Source organism: Macaca mulatta, chromosome 10, assembly GCF_049350105.2.
Source record: "Macaca mulatta isolate MMU2019108-1 chromosome 10, T2T-MMU8v2.0, whole genome shotgun sequence".
NCBI classification, from domain to species: domain Eukaryota; kingdom Metazoa; phylum Chordata; class Mammalia; order Primates; family Cercopithecidae; genus Macaca; species Macaca mulatta.
This window is the reverse complement of record NC_133415.1, coordinates 95,185,399-95,207,246: the sequence shown is the minus strand read 5'-3', so window position 1 is coordinate 95,207,246 and position 21,848 is coordinate 95,185,399. Positions and strand designations below refer to the sequence as shown.

The 21,848-nt window shown below is 44.1% G+C and overlaps 1 protein-coding gene across 3 annotated transcripts in view; it reads left to right on the top strand.

Moving 5' to 3' along the window:
• PTPRT (protein tyrosine phosphatase receptor type T) overlaps positions 1-21,848 on the top strand; it is a 1,118,573-nt gene that overhangs the window by 836,716 nt on the left and 260,009 nt on the right. For all 3 annotated transcript variants that reach the window (XM_028828430.2, XM_077949122.1, XM_028828427.2), the window contains exons 10-11: positions 7,257-7,458; positions 8,808-8,910. In XM_028828430.2, the coding sequence (XP_028684263.1) occupies positions 7,257-7,458; positions 8,808-8,910 (305 nt within the window). The remainder of the gene's footprint in view (positions 1-7,256; positions 7,459-8,807; positions 8,911-21,848) is intronic.

Sequence of the window (21,848 nt, the reverse complement as noted above, 5' to 3'; positions counted from 1 at the left end):
TTGATTTCCTGCCTTTGCTATTGTGAATAGTGCTGGAGCTGGCACTATTTTTAAAAGGTCTCCTAAGCATTCTGTGCTCAGTGGGGACTGAGGACAATGGGCCTAGCCCAGTGTTCTCACAGCTTCTCTAAGAGGCTGTTGTCTCACTCTCTCTCTCTCACTCACACACACACACACACACACACAACCATTTACTCCTGAAGGACTTGGGTCCCCTGTAATATTCATCAAGGCCTGTATTTGTCCCCAAAGTCTAGAACTATGTCTTCCTCATCTATGGCTTTCCTGTCCAGAGCCCAGCCACTGAGTCTAGCACAAAGTGGGTTTTCAGTGAGCATTTGTGGATGAAGAGAATAAACAAACCCCCATAGAAGCAAAAGCAGTAGATGCATGTGCACAAAAGCAGCAGGTCCTCACATTCTCACTGGCTCCGCAGTCTCAGAAGCACCAGAACAGCAGTACGAGTGCCAGTCATAATCGCGTTTCTGTTGTTGTTGTTGTTACAGTCCTCGGCTCTCTAGGGAAAAAATAAGGGCACCTTGGTCAAGAAGTCATCAGCATGCATGTTGCAGACATCTGTGCATTCTTACTATTCTTCCAAAGGAGTGGGTTCACTTTGTCTTTTTAAATTGTTGGGAAACCAAAGAGCTAATGCTTTACTTTCTAACAAGAGATTACCTTGAGCTGGTTTCCTTTTGTACCAGTTGCCTCTGAGGTCAACAGGATGGCAAAGACCATGCCTGTAGACACTTTTGCAGTGGAGTGGAAGAGAAGAGAAAATATTTTAAACAGTTGTTTTCAGCTTAAATAAAAAATAAATAGATTTAATCCTTTATTTGATGCACCAACCACGTTGGCCTTTTTTTCCTGTGGCTTTGTTAGAAGACTATGAGTATGAGCTGGAAGCCATTGAAGAAATTCAGGAGGAGATGAGATAGATAACTTAGAATGCTGATCCTCCCAGGGGTTTAGGATGAAGACACAAATGTAGTAGCAAGATAGGAGGGTGCTAAGCTATAGAGGATGCTTCTGGAGCATTAAGCTGTGCGTGGGCGGGTCTTGACTCATTTTACACTATTGTCACTGGCAGCTAATGCTGCTATCAATATTCTCAATCTTTTAGAATTCTACTTGATCATTGGTTTAATACTACCTTGTTTCTGATCATGATGCTTACATGAACCTGGCTTTGAACCTGACATGTATGCAAGTATATCATAAAAGCACTTGGTTAACCTGATAAAATTATAATGGGTTTCCTCGATTTGGGGTCATCTCATTGGGGGTGATCTTTTTGAATAAATGATCCTGCCAGGCCATCTCTGCATGTGTTCTCTACCACATCACAGCACTGACATTGACACATCAACTGAGAGGACCCTGGTGAAGCTGAGGCAGCAGAGAACGCTTCATGTACTGTAGGTGGACATGTGTCCATCCAGCATGCTGCCCAGATGGGAGTTGTAGCTGCTACCCTCACCGCAGCTCAGGCTTTCACGGTGTCACTCCTCTTGGCCTCAGTTCCCTCAGCTGCAGAATGGCAATCATCGGAAAAAAAATCCATATCATTTTTAGAAAATTTAATGAGGTGGTTTTTATGTGAGGCCCCTCCCAGTGCCTGGACGTAATGAGTGCTCCAAAATGGTGTTTTTGTTATAATTGCATCTTCTAACCACATGTACCTGAGCCCTGGATGCTTCCCTCATCCCTGCTTGATCTTATCTCTTCCCTTAGTCCCCAGGTACCATCTCATCCACAGAACCAGAATCTTGTCACCTGCTATCTCTGAACCCGGAACCAATGTAGTCACACCCTGCCTCTAGCCCAGTGTCAGGAGCACAGCACAACTCAACCCAAGCATGTTCAGGAAACAAACAAGTCCTTCCTGATGGAATTCTTTGAGGGAAATAATTTCCTTCTGTTCTCCCTTCCTCTCTTGCTCCTTCTTGTGGCCCAGATGGAAAAGTGACCTGTTCTCCTGAAGATGTTCCCTGGTCCATTGCAGTCAGAGCCTTGGTACAGAAGCCAAAGCCACTCATGGACACTCTGGAGCCTTCCTCCCAAACCAATGACTTGTCTTCCAGGAGTAAAGAAATGGGGGTCACTCTGCAACATAAATTAAAAGGGAAACTAAGAATTATAATTTTACCCTTGAAGAACTTGAGGCTCAGAAAGGTTAAGCAATCACTCAAGCCACACAGCTAATTTAATTATTCATTTATACATGCAAAAGGATGAAATGTTGAACAAACACCAGATACGATTTTTGCCTCCTTGGAGCTTCAAATCTAGTATAGAGGTCTGCAAACTTTTTCTATAAGGGCCAGAGAATAAATACTTTAGGCAGCGTGGGCTATAGGGTATGTGTTGCTACATTGCTCTGCTTTTGTAGTGTGAAAGTAGCCGTAGTCCATATTTAAATCAATGGTGTAGCTGTTTTCCAATAAAACTTTACTTACAAAAACAGACGGTAGATTGAATTTGACTTGCAAGTCATATTTTTTCAGCTCCTGGGCTGGTAGAAAAGGGACTTATTGATGAAATAATTACATGGTTACATGGAAAGTTAGTGGCTCAAAGGAGAGATAGATGACTCTGGAAACATAAAATAAGAGAACCTGAGAGTCAGAGAAGATACCCATAAAAAGAGTCCCTGTAAGTGAGGTTCACTAAGGGTGAGGAGTCATGAATGAGGCAAAAAGGAGGCATGGGAAGGAGTAAGAGGCCCAAGCTGATAGAAGAGCTGGTGCAAGGTCCTGTGGCAGAAAAGACCGTAGCTCTTTTTAGGTACTGAAGTAAGGCTTGGGGTTCTGGGGAGAGGACAAGAGAGGTCAGCTCATGCACTGAGCTGATTAAGACCACATGACAAAGACACACTCTTCATCCTGAGAGCTATGGGAAACCGTTGTTCTTATGACCTGATTGGTTGTTGTTGTTGTTGTTTTTGAGAGGGATTTTCACTCTTGTTGCCCAGGCTGGAGTGCAATGGTGCCATCTTGGCTCACCGCTACTTCCGCCTCCCAGGTTCAAGCAATTCTCCTGCCTCAGGCCCCCAAGTAGCTGGGATTACAGGCATGCACCATCACACCTGGATAATTTTTTTTTCGTATTTTTAGTAGAGATGGGGTTTCTCCATGTTGGTCAGGCTGGTCTCCAACTCCTGACCTCAAGTGATCCACTTGCTTCAGCCTCCCAAAGTGCTGGGATTACAGGTGTGAGCCACCACACCCAGCCTTGGATTTTTGTTATGAAGCACCTGCTTTGATTTCTGGCTGGGGATCCTACTGTCAGTAACTGAAAGAGAAGGGGGACATCCTTGAGTACTTTTTGCAGCCAGAACCCATGCCAGGAGCCCAGGGTTGATTGCAGCTGTGCACCCTTCCCCCTACTAACCCTTTATTTTATGTTTGCTATTCTAACAAATCTTTCGTTTTCCCCACTTACAAATGAAGGTTCATATTGTATTATACGTTTACAGCCACAGCTCCCTCCCATCCCATTTTTCTCACCTTCTTTCCCTCCCCAGCCCGATCCCCCACTAACTTCATAAAACTTGCAAGTTAAATTTTTCAAAGACTGTTTCTGACAAAGCAGTGGGAATTAGATTTGGTGAAGCCCTTCATAAAAAATTGAAGACATGCTATATTAACATACATTGATTTATTCATAGTGTTTCATTACAAGTAAGTGAGGATCCTGTAATACCAGGAAAGGTTAGGAGAGCAGAGGAGCGCGGTATATTATATTGACAGCTCGGTGGAAATTGAGTTGCTTTTGGATTGAATTTGGAGCGCAGGAAAGGAATTGGCTAGTAAATAAGGCATGAGTTTTACCTCCCAGTGTCTGTATATCAATGTGGTTGCCACCAGTCCATGCAGGGGGACAGGGACAGAATTTTCAAAGAATGCAAGCACATGTGCTCTCCACTGGTGCACTGGGGTTGGTGGCTACAGGCTGTACTCTCTGAACATCTCCCCTTTTCTGCCACAGTGGAAACCAGAATCCACCTGCACACTGAAAACTCCATTTGCCCCTGTTTGCTTGCCGCTCTGCGGTGGCTCTGGGCTTTGCTCCGTCCAAACATTTTCCCACCCCAGGTCTTTGCCCACACGGTTCCCTCTGCCTAGAACCTAGAACACTCCTCTTCTGACTCAGGATTGTCCCTCGGGCGTCCATTGTACTCTCTCCTGAGATACCTCCCTGAGCACTTTTCCTTAGTTTGGTCATTCTCAAATGCAGACCCTGAGATGAGGATTTGAATATGAGCAGTTTGCTGAAAAGTATAAGAAACACCAGTAAAGAGGTATGGAGTGGGGAAGAGAAAGGAAAGTCGCCAATAATCACTGTGTTTTCAAACCAGCTCCCTCTAGAGGCAAGTGGAGCTGAGGCTCTCAGGGAAATTGGGATGCTGCAGGGATGCCAAGGAGGGGGAGCTTGCAGGAGTATAAGGAAGGGGAGCCTAGAAAATTTATGCATCAACTCCCATCAGGGCTGGGTGTTAATTACCCCCCGTTCCCAGCAAGCACCCATGGAGAAAGTCCTCAAGCAGAGAGGCAGATAGATGCCTGTAGCACTTGCCTCTGAGAAGGACTGGGGTGGGCAGGGGTGACTGGAGGGAACGCTGTAGACAGGTCCACCAGAGCAGCCTGAAGCTAACAGCCACCTGCATGGTGCACATGCATGCTCAGGTGCTGCCTGAGAAAAGCCCAAAGCCCTCAACTCCCTGCATTTCTACTTCCTCCTGCACACTCTGCTCTAGGCACAGTCTGACCTCTTTCCAAAAAATACATGGTGCCATTGCCAGTAACAGCAAATTGCTGATTTTTGAAGGGAAGTTGGTGTGCTTCCTTTTCTGCCTGGGTTTGGCCATTCTTGACAGAAGATGAGTGATGTCAGCTGTCTATATCGCTGGCTTACCTCTCTCAAGAACGGAAGTCACTTGGGGATGAGGCCTGACTTGAATTCAGTTGGGCACCCCAGCAGCACACAGTGCAGGACCTAGAATACAGGTGTACACAGGAAACACTGTGAAGGAGCAAGTAAGTGGCTGAGTGATTGCATTTTGCAACTGATGCACTGTCTCCAGGCCAGGCAGTGTGGTATAGAATATAAAGTACAGGCTTTGGAGTCAGACCTGCCTACTACAGTGTCAGCAAGAGATTGTTGAATGTACCTGAGAATGCCTTACTTGCTACTACCTGTGACAACATGGATTAATTCCACGGACATAATGATAACATTGAGAGAAAGAAACCAGAAACAAAAATGTGCGTTTCATAGGATTGCACTGATACACAGCGCAAAAACTGGCAAAACTCGTCTATGCTGTTAAAAGTCAGACAGAGGTGATCCCTGATGGGGGTAGGCAAGTAGGATTGCAAGGGAGTGTGAGGAAAAAGTTTTGGGCCTGGTAATGGTTTGGTTTTTGATTATATGACTGTATCCAGTTTTCAAAAATTCATCAAGAGGGATGCTTTTCTGTATGTGTATTATACCATAATTAATTTTTTAGTTTTTAGAGGCAAGGTCTCTCTCTCTCACCCAGGCTAAAGTGCAGTGGTACAATCATGGCTCACTATAGCCCTGGACTCCTGGGCTCAAGCCATCTTCCCACCTCAGCCCCCGAGTAGCTGGGACTACAGATGTGCACCACCAACCCAGCTAATTTTTTAATACTTTGTAGATACAGGGTCCTACTGTGTTGCCCAGACTGTTCTCAAACTCCTGGTTCTAGCAATCCTCCCACCTTGGCCTCCTAAAGTGCTGGGATTTCAGGTGTGAGCCACCACACCTAGCCAAATAAAATATTTTTAATGGAACAAACCACGCAAGACAAACAAAAAAATCTTGTTTGCCACTTTACAACTGTGTAATTTCAAGATGTGACACTCGAAGTGTGATCCATGGGACCAGTGCTGGGCTACCAATTGTTAGTTATTTTCACCCTTGAGCAAGTGCAGAAATTGAGAGTGCGCCCTTCAAAACTCTTCTGGTATCTTGCTGTGACACTCAAGTGTATGATCGGGGAACAGTAGACACAAATCATTCCACAGGTGTAGACCAGTTTAGTTATTGCTGAACTCACATGTCACATGGGGCATGGTCTTCATATATCATAGACAAACTGTCTCCATATACAATTTGAAAAATTTGGATTGCATGCAAGTTGCTTCCATTGGCACCTCAGTTTCTCCATTATTAAAATGAGAGTAGCTATCCTGATGCCCCCAAGGATTTGGGGAAGACAAAAAAGATAGTGCACGAGGAAGCACCAGTCTGCAATTGCTATCTGTCTGGAATATGGGGCCCAGGATCTGCATTTTTAACAAGCCTCATAAATCTCATCACGATGCTGTACCTGGACACTGTTCTATGACTACAGTGTCCAGTATGGTGGCCACTGGCCACATGGGGCTACTGCACTTGTGAAAAGCAGCGGCTGGTCCAAATGAAGATGCACTGAAGGGGTAAAAAACATGTTTGTAAGACTTCATATGAAGAGTAGATTGTAAACAATTCCATTCAATGTTTATGTTGTCTACAGATTGAAATCATAATAGTTTGGATACACTGGGTTCAACAAGATGTGTTACTAAAAGTTTTTTTTTTTTTTTCTTTTCATGAGACTGTTAGAAAATTCAAAATGACATCTGTGGGTCACCCTCTGTTTCTTTTTTAAAATTTTTTTGTGGGTACGTAGTAGGTGTATATGTATTTATGGGTTACGTGAGGTGTTTTGACATAAGCATGTAATGTGTAATAATCACATCTTGATAAATGGGGTGTCCATCCCCTCAAGCAATTATCCTCTCTGTTAGAAACAATCCAATTATACCCTTTTAGTTATTTTAAAATGTACAGTTATTTTTGACCATGGACCCCCTGTTGTGCTAGCAAATACAAGATCTTATTCATTCTTTCAATTTTTTCTACCCATTAACCATCCCTCTACCCTCTACTACCCTTCCCAGCCTCTGATAACCATCCATCTACTCTCTATCTCTGTGAGTTCAATTATTTTAAGTTTCAACTCCCACAAATCAATGAGAACATGCATTGCTCCAGTGAATGAGCAATGGGGTATTTGGAGGCTGGGATCATCTGTAAAGTGGACAGCAACAGGCAGCTTAGCAGAATCTGCTGGCCAAGCTCACATGCCCGCCCCTTCCCCCACCTCCCTAAGGTTCCTCCAAATGAGCTCCATCCAGCTTCCTGAGTGAGGTATTGATTTGTTTGTTTGCTGACTTGTCCTACAGATCAACTACAAGGCTGTTGGCTCGCTGGACCCAAGTGCTGACCTCTCCAGCCAGAGGGGGAAAGTGTTCAAGCTCCGGAATGAAACCCACCACCTCTTTGTGGGTCTGTATCCAGGGACCACCTATTCCTTCACCATCAAGGCCAGCACAGCAAAGGGCTTTGGGCCCCCTGTCACCACTCGGATCGCCACCAAAATTTCAGGTATCTCTGCTAGAAAGGAAAAAGGGAAAAAGGTTGTTTCACGCCCACTTCCTAATTTTCCTTGAAGTGGAAATTTTTCTTGAATTGTCGCCCTGTGATATGGGTGGAATTAAGAGGATCCAGTCCCTAGTGAGTTACCATTGTTGTCTCCTATGAAGAAAATCTAAGTGATGAACTTCCTAAAGTGTAAAAATTAGATTAATTAGGTGGCAAGCCACTAAATAATGTGCCCACAGGGTTGTATTAAATAGTACATGTGTGTGTAGATAATGTGTATTGCGCACAAGTTGGTTATTAAATTCATTTCAGGAACATTCTTTTTGCCAGAACAAGACAGCACAGGTTCTCATGAAATGCCTGATGAATGAATGAATGAATGAATGAATGAATGAATGAATGAATATTATAGGGCCACAGCAGTCCAAAATTACAGACTGCCATCACCAGTAGGGCCCCCTCTGCCACCAGACAGCAACAATGAAGAATTATTTCAGAACCTTTTCTACAGCTTTCATTATCCTAAATATCTATGCAATTCTGGTCTGCATACATACATATTTTGCACGTGGTTTTCCAGAAAAACATGGTTTTTTTGTAGCTTAATGTTTTCTCTTATCTTTATCCCATAAGTATTTCCTATGTTGCTACATTGCTTTCATTATAATGTTCTGTCAAGTGGATGGACATAATTTAATTATACATTCCCCTGTGGTTGGATATATTTGGTGCTTCCATGTTTTTACAAAATAACGCTTCAATAAACATGTTACAAAATAAAGTTTCATTCATTGGTTTGGATTATAACTTTAGAATTAAATTCAGAATTTGGAAAAACTGAATTAAAAAGGATGTGGGTTTTAATAGCTGTTGCTACAAATGGCTAAATTACCTTCCCAAAGGAATAGATATAGTTGCATTCCTATCAGCTGAGTATGAGGGAGGGGGGGGGGTCTCATGAATTTAAAAAACAGGTAGAGAGGAAGTAGTTCATAATTGATTTAATTTGCATTTTAAATGTGTTTAGCAGGGTTGATTCTGCTTTCACTTCTTTGTTAGTACTTATATTCCCTCCACATGTTTATTAGGTGTGAAACGTTTTGGTTCATGTAGGTTACTGGACACATCATTGCTACCCTTCCCTACACTACTGCACCTTGAAGAAACCTACTGTGGGCAGGTGGGGCATCAGGGCCTCCTTTACTGAAGGCCTGCAAGGCTTCTTATCCAACCCCTTTCCTAAACGTCCTCCCTCTGGTCATGCTGTGTCTTTAAGGATGGCAGCAAGGGGCGGTGGGGAGCCGGTTGGGAACCTGTCCTGAACTCACCTGCACTCTCTGTTTCCTGTCCAGCTCCATCCATGCCTGAGTACGACACAGACACCCCACTGAATGAGACAGACACGACCATCACAGTGATGCTGAAACCCGCTCAGTCCCGGGGAGCCCCTGTCAGGTGAGGACGGTTCTTCACTTGGAGTCTGTAGTTTTCCTTCTCTGTGCCACATGGGCCTCCAGTTGAATCATGTGACCGGCAATACCCATGGGCAAGACTGGCTAGGAACACAACTTCCTGGGAGGAAGGAGGTCAGCAGCCCCAAGCCCAGTTCAAAGGGAGCCCTTGAGTTCAAGGCAAACCTGGGCAACATAGGGAGACCCCGTCTCCACAAAGAAAAAAAATTTTTAATTAGCTGGATGTGGTAGCACACGCCTGGAGTCCCAACTACTTGAGAGGATGATGTGGAAAGATTGCTTGAGCCTGGAAGACCGAGACCACAGTGAGCTGTGATCATGCCACTGCACTCCAGCCTGGGTAATAGAGTGAGATGGTAAATTTAGTTAGTGGGATTGGTGGCCTGGAACACAGTCTCCTGGCAAGGTTACCTTTCTTTGTGTCACTGTCAGTAACAGCCAGATAGACAGATTTGCTGAATTCTGAAAACAACCTGATCAGATATCACAAATCTGACAAGACCTGGGGGCTGGTCCAGTTTAAGGCTGTAGAGGGCTAGAGTCCCATAGGCACACTTGCTGTCAAGGTAAAACTGCTGATTTTACCAAAGATGGTTGGAGTTCAGGAATACACTGAGGCATCTCCATAGCTAAACTGACCAGTGTCAGTTCATGATATCAGGAGCATGGGCATCTCTTTTAAACAAGCTACCCTTTGCCCAAAGGCAGCAATATTGACTGTTGGTTTTGCCCAGAACTCCAGGAAGGAGGACTACAGTCCCTTAAAATGAAGCGAAGCATTGAGTGGAACAACTTTCAAATTGCTCAGTTCAGTTCATCAAGCATAAACTGAGTATGTTATGTACCAGGAATGAGGCGGGGCCCAAGGCCTAAAAACCATTCATTCATTCAACAAATATTTTTATTAAGAATCCACCCTGGCCGGGCGCGGTGGCTCAAGCCTGTAATCCCAGCACTTTGGGAGGCCGAGACGGGCGGATCACGAGGTCAGGAGATCGAGACCATCCTGGCTAACACCGTGAAACCCCGTCTCTACTAAAAATACAAAAAACTAGCCGGGTGAGGTGGCGGGCGCCTGTAGTCCCAGCTACTCCGGAGGCTGAGGCAGGAGAATGGCGTAAACCCGGGAGGCGGAGCTTGCAGTGAGCTGAGATCTGGCCACTGCACTCCAGCCCGGGCTACAGAGCAAGACTCCGTCTCAAAAAAAAAAAAAAAAAAAAAAAGAATCCACCCTGTCTCAGGCAAGTCTTAAGTGCTTGAAAATATGGCAGTGAACTAGCCGTGGGTAAGTCATGTCCTAAAGAAAGTCAAACTCTAGCTGGGGAGACAAAAACATAATTACAGTACAGTGTGTCCTTGTGGAGATATGTGTAGGTCATTATAAGAGCTCAGAGGAGAGAATTCCCAGTGGAGGAGACACTGAGCTGTATCTTAAATGATGTGTAAGACTTCACCAATGTTGTAAGAGTGTCCAGTGTGAGCACAGGCTTGGAGGAGAGAGATCGCGTGCTATAACAGGGAGCAACCAGGACGGTTGTTTGCTTTAACATAAACATTAAGGTGGGAGTGCTGGGATGAGAATGGGAGTGTGAGAGGCTCAGGCCTGTTTGAAGGGCATGGGCAGCTACTAGAGAAATGGATGCAGCCTCAGTCCTTGTGTCACTGGAGGCTAGGACACCAGCCCAGAAGAGGACTTTTGAGATGGTCTGGATAGCCATTGTCCATCCTGTATCCAGCTTCATCTAGAAATGATAGGCATTGAAGCAGACAGAACCAGCCACCACCAATTTGGAAGTTCCTATGTAGTCTGAAGACTTTGGACAGTGTTCCCCCTAAGTCAGGTGAATCTTTAGTCATTGCAACATTTGTTGATAATGTTTATGGGGCATCTGACCAGAGAGTATTTGTCTTATATTTTACACATTGGTAGTTCCAGGGAAACCCTACATGTGATAAGTCAAACCAGATGGTTGGGTCTTAAGTCAAATTCAGTTATGAATCCCCTGCTTTTCTTCCAGTTACTCAGATGTAACATTGTCATTTAATTTTCTCGAGATACTGTGAGATATTACCCTCATTTTCAGATGCACACGAAGAAACTGCGGCACAGAAATGCCCAAGGGCATACAGACAGTAAGTAGGAAAGCTGAGTTTGAAGGCAGGTCCCCCAGGTGTCAAATCGTGTTCCATTTTGGCCACCAGTGCCTTCCTCCCTTTCACAATTCTCTCTTCTTTTATACCATAGTATTGGTCACTGTTTCAAAATCTTAGAAAGCTTTCCAGATAGCAAAAGTACAGCCCAGAGAAGGGAAGAGGCTTGTTCAGGGTTGCACAGCAAGTTAACAGCTAATCCAGAACACAGCCCCGATCTGACCCAAAGTCTATGATCTTGATACAGCGTGCCAAGGTAACTAAGCCTATAAAACGTTCAGCTAAGGGACCCAATCCAGCTGTCGCCCATAGCCTTTCAATGTGTTTGCATTTAGGCCAGCTTCCCAGTATTCTGGCTGTGGGTGGGGCCATGGAAAGAATAAGAGTTTGGTGGCAACAAACCTGGTATCAGATCCCGTGGTAACAACTGCGTGACCTCAGACAAGATGCTTAATCTCTCTCTCTGAGATTCAACTCTCCTTATCTGTAAAGTATGGCCAGTGACTATTTCATATAGGCTGAACAAAACATGGAAATACCAAGAGTAAGGCAGGCCTGATATCCAGGACTTCCTGACCCCAGCCAGGGTCCAAGCTCCTTCACCCCCTGCAAAGGGGGCCTCTGAGTAGCCCAAACCAAAATGCACATGAAAACTTTTCCAGTTCCCACACAGAGAAGCCCTTACACTTTCCCTCTGAATCGCTATACTCTTTGCACATCTATTTAACAAGCTCATACATCCTAAGATTCAGCAAATTACGAGGAGGGATAAGGGGATGAAAGGTTCCCAGTGGCAATGAGAAATGACAGTTGTCAGGGTGCAAAGGAATAGCATGACTCTACAAAACAGACACAGGGACTCAAAAATCAAGTAGGCCTACATGCTGTCATCCCTCACAGCCATGCCTGTTTATTACTTGGTCCTGGTTTACCCTGAAAATATGGGTCTGCAACTTACAGGAGCCTGCTAACTTTCATTTAAGGAACAAGCACTTGCTACCAGCTTGTCTCTATATATAACACTACCTGTATTCTCGTAACATTGTATAATAGTCTCCTCATTTTGCAAATACAGAAATTGAGACAAACAGAAGCTAAGTCAGTTGACTCAGGCTATAAAGCAAGCAAGTGGTACAGGCAAAATTTAAACTTAGTTCAAATGACCCAAAGCCAACACTCATTTTACTATACTATACCACCACCTAGGAGAAAGGTATGCATGATATATTTTGGTGACCTTTTTTTTCAAAAAGAAAAAAACCCAGAAATGTCACTGCTCAAAGGGGAAATGGTTGGTGTCTGGAAGTGTCTGGCTGCTTTTCCTCTCAAGGCTCTGGAGCATTGAGGGTGGGTGTATACTCAGTTTCTGGAATTATTTCCAGACTGTTTCTTGAGCATTTGACTAGAAGGGGAAGTGACTAACCAGTGCCACCCAGCACGACTTTCAGGACAACTGGAAGGACAGAAGTGGAAATATCACAATGGATTTCAGTTATCTTGACCTTCATTCACCTTGAACTCTGGGCAGTAGGATGTTATATGAGAGGTAGTTGACCACTAGGTCATGCAACAAATATTTATTGAACACTTACTATGTTTAGGAAAGTGAGCTAACCAATAGGTATACAGCAAGAAACAAGATAGCCACACCTCTGTCCTCTTGAGGCTCCAGTAAACAGTGAGTGAGGCAGGGAGGTGGGACATTAAGCAAACACACAAACAAAATCATGAAATTAGCAAAAAAGTGTCACTGAACAGAACTTGGTCTGTTTGCCCATGCACAATAGAAAGCCAAACTCTGAAGCACTGTGTTTTTGTAGAGAGAAAAGTATATTGCTAGGCAGGAGTCAGGCTTTTGGACGCGGGGACAGGTTTGATAGACAGAAAGTAATGGCGTGATCTGATTGGACATTTGCAATTTTGTGATGTGGGAGGCTCGATCTGACTGGATCATGTCACAAGGTGATGCTATTGGATCATGGATCATGCCATGTGGTGTTTACTTCTTAATCCATCCCCATTCCTTAGTCCAAGCACCTAGGTTCCACCAATTTGTCATGCCTGGTTCATCTGGTGTGCTCGGGTTATGTTTCTTGCAACCTAGGGGCATTGGGCTGCTTCTGCAGTTCCACTGGAAGATGACATGAAACCACAGGTACATTGACTGTAGTGATTGAAAGAAGCAGTAGACTGGCTGGTGAGATGAGCACCACCCAGGAAAGCACAGCAGTGTGCAGTTCTGTGAGTTGAGGAGGTGAAGGATGTGAGAAAACAATATGGACACTCTAGGATCCTGGGACTCAAAGAACTCACTAGATGCACTGGGTTAAGGATGCTTTAAATCAGATTTTACAGTTGATAGTTTTCTGAATTGGCATGTACAGTTAATTGTTCCTTTACTTCCATTGTATTATCTGATCCTCACCTACCTGGTGAGTCAGCTGGCTGGGAAATACCATTTCCATTTTGGAGCAGGAAACTGAAGTCTAAGATGTTAACTGATTGGCCCAAGCTTGTGGGGCTCGTTACAGGTAAAGCCCGTGCATAGACCTAGTATCCTGGCTCTGAGTTCACGGCTCCCCTGAGAAGTTCTGAGTTCCTCTGCCTGGTATGTCACATGATGACTGGGTAGCCCTTTTGTGGGGGTGCTATGAGTAAACCTCCACCAACCAGGGCAAGAGGAGAAAGAGGAATTCTCAGGGGTCCTCCAGCTCTGCCTTGTGTGAACCCGGTCTATCACTTGTGAGCTTCAGTAAGTCCCTCTCTGAGTGGAGCTGTGTGTTGTCACACAGACTCACACGGAAACTTTGGCCTTCAGACCCCACTCAGGTAGGCTCTTCTTGCTGCCAACGATGCTCCAACCCTGGCTAAGCCAAACTCCAGCCCCTGCTCTGCCACTTACTGCTCCTCTGAAGCCCCATGGATCTGACTCTATCTGGTAGAACTGAGTATGCAGGGGGGCGAGGTGTGGCAGGGAGGACTGTTGCTGTGTGGGGCTCCCACACCCTTGTCCCTCCAGCCAAACCACCTCAGCAGCTTGGCCTATTTTTCTAATACTCCACAATGGAGATTTATTGCTTTTGTATTGCTTTCCTTGGGCTTTCAAAGATTTATTGGTTTTTAAGTGACAGAATCCCAGAATTGCTTAAAAGATCAATCAAATAGTGACTAGAATCTAATATTCAGTTCTGGTTTGAACATGCTGAGCCTTCTTCCCCCACGCCCCACCTGTCACACTGATATGTGACTGATCTGTAGTAACCTTCATAAGAAAGTAACTGGCCATGAATTAGTCACCTATAATGCAATCCCTGAAGTGAGGCTGGGAGCAGAGCCCCAGGTTCTATAACGGACCATCCCCTGATCCCTGAAGACTTCCTTGGAAATGCTCTTTCCCCCTCTTTCCTCTCCTTCCCATCTAATCAGTCATGGAGACTGGTCCGCTATACTTCAGAACCTGGGCCAACCTCCTCCTCCTCCCCCATTACCACTTTCCAGCCTCATCCTGTGGACCTGCACCTGCTGGGATATGCTTGCTGGGGTGCTTGCTGCAGTGCTTGCTGCAGCTTCTCATCCTTCAATCCACCCCCCACTGAATTGCTGGAATGATCCTTCGGAAGCACAAATTGGATCAAGTTAACTTTCCTGCTTAAAATTCTTAAATGGGTCATTGGTTTTCCATTGCATTAAGTACAAGCTTCTTAGCATGGAATTCAAGGCTCATCAGAATCTGTCCTTAGCCTTGTTACTGGTTTCCTTTAACTTCCATCTGCCCCTTTACCAGGTTTTACTCAACAGTGACCTATATAGTTCCTTCATAGTTCTTTCTTGAGCCTTTAATTGTGTTATACAGCTGTTTATATGTATTTTTTTGTTTTGTTTTCTGTTGTTTCTACATACCCCTCAATAGGCTGTGAGCTCCAAGAAATCTGAAGGCTTGATACTACTGAATTCCCTTTACGTGGGATGGTGTCTGGCATCATACATATATATATGTACTTTATACATACTAAATACATACTTCAGTAACTAGTTATATCTATATATAAATGTATATATATTTATATATATATGTCTAGTTACTAAAGTATATAAACTAGTTTATATATACATAATATATATATAATATATATAAACTAGTTTATATATATAATATATAAACTAGTTTTTATATATATAAATATGTATATTTATATATATATAAAGTGAGTTACTAAAGTATGTATTTAGTTCAGCAAATCTATTTTGCCCACCTGGTAGATATTAGGTGCTGGGATTATAGAGATGCACCTTGTAGACCCTGCCTTCAACTACCTCTTATTCTGAAAAGAGTGCTGTTCAATAGAATTTTCTGCAGTTACAGAAATGTCCTATATGTGTGCTCTGTGGAATGACTGCCACTGAACACGTATGACCATTGAGCGCCGGATACCAGTTATGTGGCTAGTACAACTGGGAAATTGATTTTTTAAAATTTTATTTTAATTTAAATTTCAGGAGCCATATATGGCTTCTGACTGCCATTTTAGATGGTAAAGGTCTACAGGAAAGATAATCAGATAAAGAAAAGGTGCCAATGAGCCTGTGTTTGGCCAACTTGTTCAGAGGTTTCCATGAGAGTTCAGTAGAGAGGCAGCCATCGGTAGTCTGGTGAGCTCAGAAGCTGGGAGGGCTTCCGGGAGGCAGTGTTGCTTAAATTGAGACCTAGGGAATGAGGGGGAGTTAGTGAAGAAGGGAAGAGTGTAACCTAGAAGAAAGAGCAGCGTACGCAAAAGCACACACAGAGAAGGTACAGGGTGTGTTCGAGGAGCAACAAGTAGCTCAGTGGGTGGAGACAGAGAGATGAGGAGAGAAGCAAAGAAGCAGGCAGGGTCCAGGTGAAGAAGATCTTCACTCTGGATTTAGACTTTGTTTAGAAGGGAGTGTGGAACATTGGGAAGGTGAGTGCCCAACTCTTTGTCCTTCTCTGAGCAAACAGGCCCCTAGCCCATGTTGTTCTCTCTGCCAAGCATGCCATTCTCCACCTCTCTGACATCCAGCTCACATCGGCCACATCCAGGACCATCTCCACTCTTGCAGCAGAATGCACCAACTCTTTCTGAGTTGCCACTCTGTCATGGTCACCCCTCTGTCAGTGCCTTGCATTGTCAGCCTCTGCTAGACTTTGGCCTCCCTTAGGGCAGAGGTGGGTCCCATACGGAGCTCCTCCCTCAGACCTGAGACCCTTATGCTTTTCCTGCCATAGCTGACTTCCCAGTTGGATACACTGAAACAGGAGGGGCTCCTAAAATCAGACCAACCTCATACAATTGCCCCACTGGGTATACTGGAAGCAGGTACTTATTTTCTCTGAACCTTAATTTGCTTGTTGGTAAATGGGAATACCTACATCATAGATCGTTTTGAAGGTCGAATAAGCTAAACTGTGTAAAGTGTGTAAACTGTGTAAACTGGTAGTTGTTTAACCTGCTCTTTGGGGGCTGGGTGTGGTGGCTCATGCCTGTAATCCCAGCACTTTGGGAGGCCAACACAGGCAGATCACTTGAGGACAGGAATTCAAAACCAGCCTGGCCAACATGGTGTAAATCCATCTCTATTAAAAATACAAAAATTTGTTGGACGTGGTGGCAGGCACCTGTAATCCCAGCTAGCTGGGAGGCTGAGGCACTAGAATCACTTGAACCCAGTAGGCAGAGGTTGCAGTAAGCTGAGATCGTACCACTGCACTCCAGCCTGGGTGACAGAGCAAGACTTCATCTCAAAACAAAAGAAAAACATGGTCCTTGGGTTTGGCCAAGCTGTTGAGGCAATGAGTGGCTCTAAGCCCTGGGCAGCCATGGGCAAGAATATTCTCTGAGCCCTGCTGCAATTGCAGCCAATGCCTATCTGCTGTGTATCCCCCAGCACTCATGTGAGATCTATTACATGTGAAGTGCTGGCCAGTGTGGGGCACATTAGGAAACCTACAGCCATCTCCAGGGGTGATCTTCAAAACAATATTACCTTAAAAATAGGAAAGACAATCAGAAAAAGAAAGTGCCTATGAGTCTGTGAACTTGGTCAGATATGAGCACCTTTCTGAAATATAAATTCAAGCAGATGAGCTTATAGTGTCTCATTGCCAAAGGGCCAGCACACCCAGGGTTAAGAGCAACACCCTTGGGAGACAGTTATGTTATTCAGATAAGAAATGAAGGTGACCCACCATTAGAGTACTTATGGCGATGAGATACAATTTGTAAGAGGTAAAATGGACATGCCTTGGCGATGACTTCTTCAAGGGGCAGGGTGTTGGAGTGTGAAGGAAAAGAAATTGTCCAGGATGACTCCCAGTTTTCTGGCTTGGTTTGTGGGATGGAAGGTGATGCCATTCCCTGAGCCATTGGATACTGAGGGAGGGAAGAGTCTATGAGGACGTTTCATCCAGGAAAGGTGAATGGTGCAAAGGTGGTCTGGGAACTGAATGGGGGAGTTAGGAACTCAGCTGAGCAAGAACAGCTGCAACCTTGCTGTGTGGTCTAGGAGAGTGTTGGGGACTTCTAAGGGACCTTTTGCAAGGTCAGTTAGGACATGAGACCTGCTTTCTTAGGTTGCTTGAGGCATGGTGCACAGGGCCTGGGAGCTCTAGCCTGGAGGACCGGGGTATGAAAGATGGAACCATAGAAGACAGTGTAACAAGGTATAAGCTTCTAAAGGTCATTGCAACTTCTCTTCACCTCCTGATGAGAATCTGTGATCCTTTTGCATTTGACAGGTGCAGTTAGTTAAGACCACAGATTCTGAAATGCACAGTGATTAGCTACAGTACAAATTGGAGATACAGCCAACTTTTAAAGAAAGAAGAAACTTTATTGGGAAGAAAAGCAAACGATTGCCAGATTTCCTTCAGGATTCCTTTAATAACTGTGAAGCCCAGAGTGGGAGCACATGAAATAATCACAGAAGGGTTTTGCTGGTCCATGAAGCCGCAGTGAGCAAAACTGGAATCATTACTGTCTGATTCTCAGATACCAACATATGATGGTCTCCAATTAGGAAGGAGAAATGAACATTTAGAGGATTTATTAACACAGGGCAACCTGAGGAGTTTGTGAGGCCTTGTCCACATTGGGAGAGATGAGAAACTGTAATTACATAGACACTCTTTCTCCAAACCTCATTTGTTCACTTAGTTCCCCAGTACTCTGGGCCACCTTTGCTGGGACCTGAAGATGAGGAATGCTATGGATCCCACTTTGGTGTATTGGGGGTTAGGGGGACATGGATGAGAGGTACTCAGACATAACCTACAAGAAGACTTAGCTTTGTTAACACCACTTTTAGCCATGCCTAAAATCATGCTGGGACTTCATCACACCAGACTGGGAAGTAGGAGAAGCCAGATATATGAAGAGGCAACCGGAAATAAGGAATAAGGGGATGAATGTTACCGTAATGCCCTTTTCCATGGGGTTGTCCCACAGTCTACAAATGCCAACTAAAGGGGTACATACTAAAGGGATATGTGTACCACCAAAGAAATCACCCTAGGAGACAAGGGTCAGTCTGGTGATATAGCACAGAGCTGCAATTAGATGATTGTTCAGGAAAACAAAAGGGAAGAAAGATGACACCCAAATAATTTAGGTGGGTTTGCATTCACTTCAGCTTACCCTAACTGCACTTCAGGTCCCCTTTTATAAGGTTCCTTTCTCTACCAACAACCCAGCTTACCAAGAATTGGCTCTGGTGTTAGGATTCTGGATTATATTACTTAGGCTCCAACCAAGGAGGAAAAACAGGTGTTTGGGGAAGAATATTTTAAATGGAGCAGTCGATGGAACATGAAGATCGAAAGAGTGTTCTATTTTGGACTGTCTGCCATCTGGAGAGATGGAGACAAGGACTGTTACTGGCATGAGGAAAAGAAGAGTGGTTGTCATGCTCACCTCCTACCATAGGGACTATTTAAATTCCAAAAGTCTGGAGTGCTGGAGAGACATCTGAGCAGGGGTTTTAGATTTGGGAACCATTAGCATCCAGGTGGTATATGAAGTATGGAGGGGAGTGGATGACCTCATCCTGGGAGAGTGTAGATTAGAAGAGATGAGAAACAGAACAGAGATCTATGACAGTTTATCAAGGAACCACACAGGAGATGGAGAAGGACTGGCCAAAGAGGTAGAAGGAAAACCAGGGCTGTATATTTCATTTTGACTTTTCTTTTCTTTTAAAACAAGAAATTCAAGGAAAGAATCATTTAAATTGGTTTAATCTTCTCCAGGAGCTTCAAGAAGCTCTTGTAGTAGAAAAGAAGAAAGACAAGTTGATCCAGGAGTACAGACAAATGAAGATGATTAATAATGTAAAAAAAAAAAAAAGTGCTGGAAAATGGACCATCTGGTCTAGGCTTGCTTTAAAAAGAATGTGAAGGTTGCTGTTCAGAAAATAGATGTATTGAGGGCCAGGCAACCTGGATGCTGTTGAAGAATTTGTGTAGAGGGTACAAAGCAGGGAGAGGGTAGAAAGACAGGAAGTGCTATTCGGAGAATAAGATGATCAAATGTAAGGTGTCAGTAGTAAAACTCTTCTATAGGATACGATGGCTCTGGGTTTGACCACATTGGCAGTGATGGTGAACAGACAGTAATAGATTCAAAGTGAAGGTCATTGGAGCCAAATGTTGCAAGGAACACGAGGGCAGACTAAGGATGGAGGGGCTGTCCAAGTAGATGTAGTTCTTATAATACAAACGCTCCAACCCTGGGGAACTGGTGAAACTTATTGCAAGAGCACAGTGACTTTGCACGATGCCTTCTCCTGGTTCTTACTTTTTCTCTAACTTTTTTTTTCTGCTGACTTTTACTTCTCCCACTGTTCTGGACCCCATGACAGTTTGCATCACTGCTTTGTCTCAGATCTTGCACAGCTGATAACCGATGGCTCTCGGTCTCTGTCTGCAACCGCCCAAAGGTCAGACTTTCAAGTCTGCCTCCATCAAGTGCATTTCTAGAGCCTGATCTATTGATGTTCTTCTGAGTTAGAGCATGGCTCTGTGCCATGTTAGAATCCAAGGAGGTTTGCTCTTATCCAAAAAGCATTCTGCACGATGCCTGCTCCAGCTGTTTAGGGCTGCTCAGAGAGTTGCCTCCACTTGGCAACAGTGAAAGAAGTGATTCTGAAAGCCCTGACTTTTTGGTAGGAAAATAACATCTTAAAGTTAGAGTCTCCACCAATGGGCCGAAAAAATATGTGCTTACTCTCTCAAAATACAATTCACCCTTTTCTCACCTGGCTACAGCTGCTTAGGGTTTGCTATTTAGTGCATTTCCACTTAGGTATAGGCTTACTAAGAATTTTATAAACATGTAAGTATTCATGCCCAGAGCAAGATGTAGCAGCCCCAGTAACAAATGCAAGAATTGAGGGCTAGACTTTAGACTTACACTGTCCAGTGCAGTAACTGTTATTAATAGCTACATGTGGCTATTTAAATTTAAGGTAATTAAAATTAAGTAAAATTAAAGCTTCAGTTCATTAGTTGCATTAGCCACATCTCAAGTACTCAGTAGCCACAAGTAGCTAATGGCTAACATATTGGACAGCATTTCCATCATGGCAGAAAATTCTATTTTACTACATTGCTCTAGACCCTAAGAAGAGGTAAGAAGAGGTCAAGGCCCATGTTTGGTTTCAGAGAGGTTACTTGGCAGCCGTTTGGGGAGAGAAGTAAAGGCCAGGGATCCTATCATAAGAGACGAGCAATGTAATGAAGACTTAGACACAGGTAGAAGTCCTGAAAACAGCGTGGGACCTATGGCTGGGCTTACTTACTGAGGAGATTCTGATCTACCAAGCTAGACTTCCAAAATTTCTCCACATCACCCCCACTGGATATAGAAAGTGGGAAGTGGTTTAATCCCAAGATTTCCAAACTTTAATGAACATCATAATCAGCTAGGGTTCTAGTAAGCCTGCAGATTCCTGCCCATCCTCAAGGACTGTGGGATAATGCCTGAGAATCTGCATTTTGAACGATTTCCAAGGTGACCTACTGGTCTTGGACCACGCTTGAGTACTACTGGTGTTGCCTATAAGTGGCCTCAGGTATGGAGAAAGGAACCTGTACAGGGAACCAAGTCATCTCGGGCACCAATATTTGCTCATTCTTGTAATACAGGGAAGCAATAGTTTTGCCTTATACTGTGAAGTTGCCCCTGTTGAGTTTACAGCTTTTGGATCTCTCATGTCTCTCTCAGTGTGTGTTTCATCATGAGGATAACCAGTTTTAGCTCCTAAAAGCTGAACTAGAATCTCTGCCAGCTTATTTCTCTATCCCCATCCATGTGGGGGCTGAAACACACCTCTGTTTTCCTATGATGATGACAATAACTAGTGTCAAAATCATTCATGTTGAGTTGTTGCATGCTGACAGCATATCTGAATATGTCACTTCTGTGCAGATGTTGGGGCCTAGGTAGAAGATGGATGTTTGATGAGGCTGAACATCAGAATATCAGAATCTGAACAAATCTGTATTCTTTTGTGGAAGGCTAGAGCAGCCTGGGAGAAACAAATCCATTTCCAACTTCCACTCTATAAAAAGTTCCATATTTTCTTAGATCAGACAAAATATATTGAGTGCCAAAATGCTGCAGCAATATGGACGCGTCACTCAGCTGGGTTGGAATCTGTATGCACTGTCCCCCCGGGCCAGTTTTGATTATGTTCTTTTTCCTTTTATTGCAGTCAGCAAATCTGAATTTGCTATTGTGGGGAGAGCAGGAAGAA